Source organism: Myotis davidii, unplaced genomic scaffold (assembly GCF_000327345.1).
Source record: "Myotis davidii unplaced genomic scaffold, ASM32734v1 scaffold1509, whole genome shotgun sequence".
NCBI lineage: Eukaryota > Metazoa > Chordata > Mammalia > Chiroptera > Vespertilionidae > Myotis > Myotis davidii.
This window is the reverse complement of record NW_006299480.1, coordinates 482,572-489,548: the sequence shown is the minus strand read 5'-3', so window position 1 is coordinate 489,548 and position 6,977 is coordinate 482,572. Positions and strand designations below refer to the sequence as shown.

General features: G+C 60.0%; 1 protein-coding gene across 1 annotated transcript in view; it reads right to left on the bottom strand.

The window, feature by feature from the left end:
• Positions 1-6: 6 nt before the first annotated feature.
• The window catches only part of PARP10 (poly(ADP-ribose) polymerase family member 10), a 10,083-nt gene continuing 3,112 nt past the window's right edge, over positions 7-6,977 (bottom strand). Inside the window, exons 3-10 of the mRNA XM_006775173.2 lie at positions 6,941-6,977; positions 6,254-6,858; positions 5,919-6,140; positions 5,699-5,795; positions 4,875-5,501; positions 4,643-4,776; positions 281-507; positions 7-239 (exon numbers count right to left, since the gene is read on the bottom strand). The exon at positions 6,941-6,977 is cut by the window's right edge and continues 7 nt beyond it. Coding sequence (XP_006775236.2) covers positions 86-239; positions 281-507; positions 4,643-4,776; positions 4,875-5,501; positions 5,699-5,795; positions 5,919-6,140; positions 6,254-6,858; positions 6,941-6,977 — 2,103 coding nt within the window. The 3' untranslated portion in view covers positions 7-85. The remainder of the gene's footprint in view (positions 240-280; positions 508-4,642; positions 4,777-4,874; positions 5,502-5,698; positions 5,796-5,918; positions 6,141-6,253; positions 6,859-6,940) is intronic.

Genomic DNA, 6,977 nt, shown 5'->3' with positions numbered 1-6,977 from the left:
GGGGCGGCTCAGGCTGCGTGCAGTTGGGGCCTGGGGAGAGCAGGAGGCCAGCCGAGCGGGACAGAGCCGAGAGGGACCGCTGGGGTTAGGAGGGGTCTCGAAGGGGAACCCCGGGTATGCACTCGCACGTGATGAGGTGGGTGGGCAGCGCCTGGGTGTCGTGAAAGATGACAAAGATGCTAGGCTGGCGGAGGCAGTCCACGGCGCTGTCGTAACGCAGGAGCCCGTGGCTCAAAAAACTGAAAATGGAACTCCCATTTGACCCTGTGATCTGTCAGGGCCCCCAGGGGACAGAGCCCGCGCCCCCGCGCACCCAGGCTTCCCGGGCTCACCATTGCGGCCGCAGAAGCTGCGGTTGAAGCCGTAGGCACAGATTTCGGGGACAGCGGGCACCGACGTGCCGTGGTACAGGATGTGCTCCACCGGCCGCTGCTCGCAGCGGTGCTCCAGGCGCTCTCGGTGCAGCTCGTACTGTTGCTGCAGCAGCGGGTGCAGCACGCGCTCCACCTGCCAGGCAGGCGGCCACAGGGTTAGTTGGAGACCCGCCCCAACCTCTGGGCCAAAGGGACAGCGCTGGGGTGGGAAACCAAGAACCCTGTGTTGGCCAGGCCAGCATGACTCAGTGGAGGAGCGTGGGCCTGTGAACCAGGAGGTCCCGGTTCAATTCCCCATCAGGGCACACGTCCGGGTTGTGGGCTCAATCCCCAGTGTGGGGCGTGCAGGAGGCAGCGGATCCATGAGTCTCTCTCATCATGGATGTTTCTGTCTCTCTCTCTCCCTCTCTTTTCCTCACTGAAGTCAATAAAAACATTATATATAATCTCCTGTGTTGGAGGAGGTCAGGGTCCAGGGAGACCGCAGGGCCAGCCTTCCAGGAGGCCCTACCACTCACCAGCTCTGGGCACCACAGACAGGCCTCTGCAGAGAGGAGCTGAGCCAGGTACCTCCCCGGCGCCAGGACTTCACCCCCAACACCAAGAGACACCCCTGGGCCTCGCAGTGCTGGGAAGACCAGGCGACCAGTCACACCGCCAGCCATGGACGAGCTGCAGCGACCCACACAGTTTATAAGGAAATTCTAACAGTCTCTGCAGGGCGATGCAAAAGATAGCATATCCACAAAACAAAACTAGCGCATGTGAAAAGAAGTACTCTGAAAATTCACGAGTTCTTACATTAAGAATGGAATTGAGCTGAAACCGGTTTGGCTCAGTGGATAGAGCGTCGGCCTGCGGACTGAAAGGTCCCGGGTTCGATTCCGGTCAGGGGCATGTACCTTGGTTGCGGGCACATCCCTAGTGGGGGGGTGTGCAGGAGGCAGCTGGTCGATGTTTCTCTCTCATCGATGTTTCTAACTCTCTCTCTCCTTTCCTCTCTGTAAAAACTCAATAAAATATATTTTTTAAAAAAAGAATGGAATTGAACTATTACTTGAAAAAGAAAATTTTTAATCCTCACCCGAGGATATTTTTCCATTGACCTTTTTTTTAGAGAGCGTGGAAGAGAGAGGGAAAGACAGAGAGAAGCATCGATGTGAGAGAAACATGTCGATTGGTTGCCTCCTGCACGCACCCGGTCTGCAACCCAAGGTATGTGGGCTTGACCAGAATCGAACCCGGGACCCTTTGGTCCGCAGGCCGACGCTCGCTCTATCCACACAGCCAAACCGGCTCGGGCTGAAAAACAATTTTTAAAAAACTCTTTTAAAGAATGAAATTGCTGAACGAAATCTAGCGGGGAGGCCAGATAGTAATCAGATCCTGGAGCTAGAGTTAAGGAGGGACTCCGAGTGCAGAGCTGAAGAAAAGAGTGGAAACTGTGAGAGAACCGCGAGGGAGGAGGCTGAGGCCCGTCGAAGGGAACTGCACGGGAAGAGGACAGCGGGCGACAGGAGCGCGGAGGTAGGAACGCAGCGCCCCGAGCTGGAGGTGGCGTCTCCAGGTGGGAAGGACCCATGAGATGACAGGACAGTGGGGAAGGACACGTCCCTGCCAGAAACTGTCAACCTTTGAAGCGAAAGACCACTCATGCCCACACACACACCAACGTCAACGCACAAACGGAAAAAGTCTCGCATCCTCACACGGGCGTCTCCCCGCCGATACCGGGCGCTAAGAAACTAAAGAGATTTTTTTTTTTAACTTTCCAAGAGCAAACATTTTTAAAGAAAAAGAGTAATGTTTTTCCAAGATTCCTGGAAAGAAGACATATTCTGATCCTGAACACTAGATGCAGCCACGCTGTTATTGGTGAGGACAAAATCAGGACACACGCTGACACAGGCAAGAACCAGCTGTGCTCATTTAAGTGGACGGAAACGTTTAAAGAAAGCCACAAGTGCAACTTCTGTTTGAAAGAGAATGCTTGGCATCAATGTCAAATTATAGTTGCAAATCACCTCTCATCGCAAAAGGCAAACAAAATTTAAAAGTTCAAGATGGTGACTACCAGGACCTGGCTGGGTAGTTCAGTTGGTTAGAGAATCATCCAATCCACCAAGGTTGTGGGTTCGACCCCCCCCCCCCAATCAAATCAGGGCACATACAAGAATCAACCAATAAATGCATGAATAAGTGGAACAACAAACCAAGGTCTCTCTCTCTTCCTGTCTCTCTCAAAATTAATTTAAAAAAAAAAAAGATGGTTAGTACCCACTCAAGGACATACTTCTACTGAACAGAAAACAAGATTTGTGCAAGAGAGCCGCCAGGAGCACGAGGAGCGACCCAGCGCCAAGCACAGCACAGAAAAGAATGGAGAGCGCGAGGAAAGCGAACAGCCGCCCGTCCTTGAACCCTGACGTATCCTCTCTCACACAACCCTGTTTTCATCACTAGGATGCACTTCTCCATGTGCTCTGTGGCTCAATGGTAAAGACATTTTCCATTATCTCTGTGTCCATCAACCTGCAGCCCAAGGATGGGGCTTTGTGATGGTTGCAGAATAGATGACAAAGCTCATTTGTCGACTTTGACGACAGAATAAAGATAATGTGTCCGACCACACTGTGCGATGGATGAAGGAGGAAGTGAGGGGGGGGGGCGAGAAACAGTTTCCCAAGGGAACTGGGGGAGCAGGGCCAGGGGAAGAGACTCAAGTGTACCCTCCAGAGTCACCCAGATGGTGCCTGGGAGACGCAAGTGCACGTAACTGACCACACGTGCAGGGAGCCAGGGACGCGGCTGCAGTGTGTCCCTCCCCTCCCCACGCGCAGAAGGGACAGCTGCCAGGTGCAGAAGTGGAGGAAATGTACTTGGTCCGAAGGTTAGCGGTCATCTCCAAGAAGTGGTGGCAGCTGCCAGGGCGGGTCTGGGGAAGGCCAGAGGTCCTGTCTCTCTGACCAGCTCCAGGTCGCCCAGGTGCTGGGTCCACCCACACTCTGTGCATCGGGAGTCAGGAGCGCCTGCTGGCCTCACTGGCACACGGGCCCAGCCCCCGCTGTCTGCCCCTTCTCGCCCCCCGTGAGCCTGCCCGTGAGCACTCAGCCCTGCCCTCTGCTCCAGCTGCTCCTCCCCTCCTTGAAGATAACGGTCTAGGATATAACTACTCACCATAACTGCTTTTAGTTATAGTTTAATTTCAGACCATCCTTTGTGGTTACTTTAGGTCTCTGAGTTTGCCAGACTGCCATGCAGGCCTCCCCTGAGCCTGTCAGGTCAGTCCTCCCATCCCCAGCTCCTTCTCAGACGGGATCCTGTCCTCACCCCGAGCCACCCTCCTCCCCCAGCCCAGCTTCAGCTCCGGCCCTGCCCTCACCCCCACTGCCAGCTGACCAGCCTGCAGAGCCTCCTCCTGCCCTTCCTTCTGGCCATGCAGATGCCCTGGGCCTCGCCACCCTGCAACACCCGCCCCTCCCCAGCCCTTCCTCAGCCTCTTCTCCCTCCCTGCTCTCCTGGGGTTCCCCTCTGGCTCCCACGGGGGTCCCAGCCTTTTGTGAGGCGCACCCACACTCAGAGATGCCTCAGCAAGTAACACGACAGGAGGCGGCGGCGGCCCTGCAGCCAGCCCTCTTCTTCCCTTTTTGTTAGGATGTTTTCCCAGTGATTGTTAGGGAGCGTGGAAGAGAGGGAATGACAGAGAGAAACACATCGATCGACTGCTTCCTGCACAAGCCCTGACCAGGGCCCAGGCTGGGGAGGAGCCTGCAACAAAGATATATGCCCTTGACCGCAATCGAACCCGGGACCCTTTGGTCCGCGGGCCGACGCTCTATCCGCTGGGCCACACCGGCCAGTCCAGCCAGCCCTCTTCTTGCTGGAGGGACTGTGAGAGGCAGAAGAGACCCAGAACAGCACAGGCACTCTCTGTGGAGTGAGTAATCCTTGCAAGAACCACAAGATGGCATCGCTGGTGTAGCTGGCAACGCAGGGCCCTGCTCAAGCCTGTCAGGTCTGGGACACGGCCTCCCGCCACCTCTACGCCCTTGTCTGCCCCAACCCAGACTCTGTGAACGGCCTCTGGGCAGGGAACGGTCTGGGAGCCGGTGCTCTTCCCTCCTCCAACAGCTCCCAGCCTGCCCCCCGCCGGGCTCCTGGCCAGCTGACCCTGACAGGCAAAAACGACAGCCCACAGGCTCTGCAAGGCGAAAACGGTGCCAGGAGCCCAGGAGGCCACGGGCTGACAAGACTAGAACTAGACTCACCCGGATGATGCGGATCCTGCTGTGGGCAGAGTCCAGGGTATCATAGAAGGTCTGCACCACCTCCTGGAACTCAGAGCTGTCCTCAGCCAGACACTCCAGCCTGCCCCAGGGCCCCTTCGGCCTCTGCTGTGGCCCTGCCACATGGGGAGAAAGGAGGTCAGGGCCATGCCCGGGGCACGGGTGGGCTCAGAGAGCTAGCCCGCCCCACCCCCCGTCCCAGGTGCAGGCTCACCGGTGGGGTGCGACGCCTCCAAAGGACAGGTCAAGCTCTGACCCTGGGGGCCAGCCAGTAGTGCCCTTAGGTGGCGGGCTGCACGGGTGGGCTGGGCCCCAAAGCCACGGAGGACAGCGCGGTCATCATGAAGGGCAACGCTCACACCGTGGCGCCGCTCGAGGCGGGCAAGCAGCTCTGCGGGCAGCGTGTGACCCCGGAGCCCCACTGTCTCCTCCCGGAGGTGCACCTCCAGGGCAGCCCCGAGTGCCCGGTCCAGCTCGTCCATGTCCTGCTCAAAGGCCACATGCACCACCAGCTGGGCTTGGCCACCAGGCCCCCCGCCCAGGAACTCCTCCTCGGCCTCCAGGGGGGTCGGCTCCAGCAGGGAGAGGGCCAGCGCCCGCTGCAACGCAGCAGCTTCCTCCTGCTCAGCCGCTTGGCCCTGCGGCCCCAGGGACCGGTGGAGAGCCAGCTGCAGTGCCGCCTCCTCCTCCAGGTGCTCGGGGCCCCCGGTGCCGGGGACCACGGGCTCCTCCTCTGGCTCCTCCTCTGGTTGCTCCTCCGGTTCCTCCTCCCCAGGCTCCAGGGGCAGCCAGTCCTCCCCGTCCAGGCCCTCCAGAGTGGCCAGTAGCTCTCGGACCTCCTCTGGGGACAGGGAGAGGCACTGGGTGAGGGGTCCAGCCCAGCCAAGGTGGGGCTGAAGGGGAGGATGCATCGGGGGAACAGGTGAAAATGAGGAGCTCGGGGATATGGGGTCACAAGACAGGTGGGCGTGCCAAGCAAGGCAGAGAGTGAGGTCAAGAAAGGGCCGCAGGAGGTGCTGGTGTCCCAGGGAGCCCTACCGAGGCTCAGGTTCTCGGGGTCACTGCCTGTACTGTCGGGGGGCCACGGAGGGTGGGCTTGGCCAGGGAGGGCCTGGAGGGCCTCAGTGGGGTCCACCTGTCAGGAGAGAACTTTAGAGTCCATGGGCCCTCCCCCCTCCCTGGCCTCTGAGCAGGGGTGGAGGCGGCACCGGGCTGAGGAGTGAGGAAGGGGAGGGACAGGCACGGGCTCCAACGCTACCTCTGCGGGGTCTGTGTCCAGGGCGTCCCCGGCCAGGCGCTCCGTCCCGAAGACGCACTGGAACTGAGCCTCCAGCTCCCGGAGCAGGTGCTGCCCCTCGGGGCCCCGCAGGAACCTGGCGCTGCCCGGGTGCTTCAGGCTCAGCACATGGTAGCTGATGCTGCCCAGCAGACTCTGCAGAAACTCCTCCGCTGCCTGGCACGGGGCCAGGGCTCCACAGAGCTGCAGGACGCGAGGGGTGAGGGGGCAGCTCCCAGGTTCAGGGCACCAGAAAGGTCCCTAGAGCTCCAGGGGTAGAGGGGGCCAAAGGCAAGGAATTGGCAAAGGTCACTCACTCGAAAGCCGGTCATATCTGATTCCTCAAGTGGGAAGAGGGCGACATCTCCCAGGCCAGCAAGAAGGTCCTCGTAATAGAGCTGCATGAAGCGCATGGTGCCCGGCTCCATCGACAGCACCATCTCCACCAGCCCCTCCTGCTCCAGGGGTGCCCCCGGCTCCAGGCTCCCTGATCCCACCTGCTCTGGAGGCCCCAGGGCATCCTCCACTGAGCCCATGGGGCCTGGGGACTCTGCAGGCCTTGAGCTGACCAGCTCTGCCTGCCCTGAAGACCCCAGGAGCCCCAGGCTCTCCAGCCCCTCCTGATTTGAGGACCCCATGGCCTGCCCCAGAGACCCGATGGGCTCTGTCCTTAATGGGGCTCCTGATTGGCCTGGTGCCTCCTTAGAGCCCAAGGTCACAGTCCCCACACCCTCCAGTGCCCTCGCTGGCTCCCCGGCCTCCCAAAAGGCATGCTCAGTGGCCCCAGGCCCCAACTCGGCCGAGTGGTCCCCTCCACTGGCGTCCGCAGCAAGCTCCTCGGGCTCTAGGACGTCGTAGTGGGGGACCAGGTTCAGCTCCGAGCCCTGTAGCCGGTGGTCCTGCTGCAGCACCCGCTCGGCCACTTGAGGGAAGGGAGAGGACAGGAGGCCCGTTAGCGGTCCGAGGGATGAGAGGGGTGGGCGGGTGTGCCTAGCCCCACTCACCCTGCCACTGCTGGAAGGAGACCACGGTGCCCAGGGG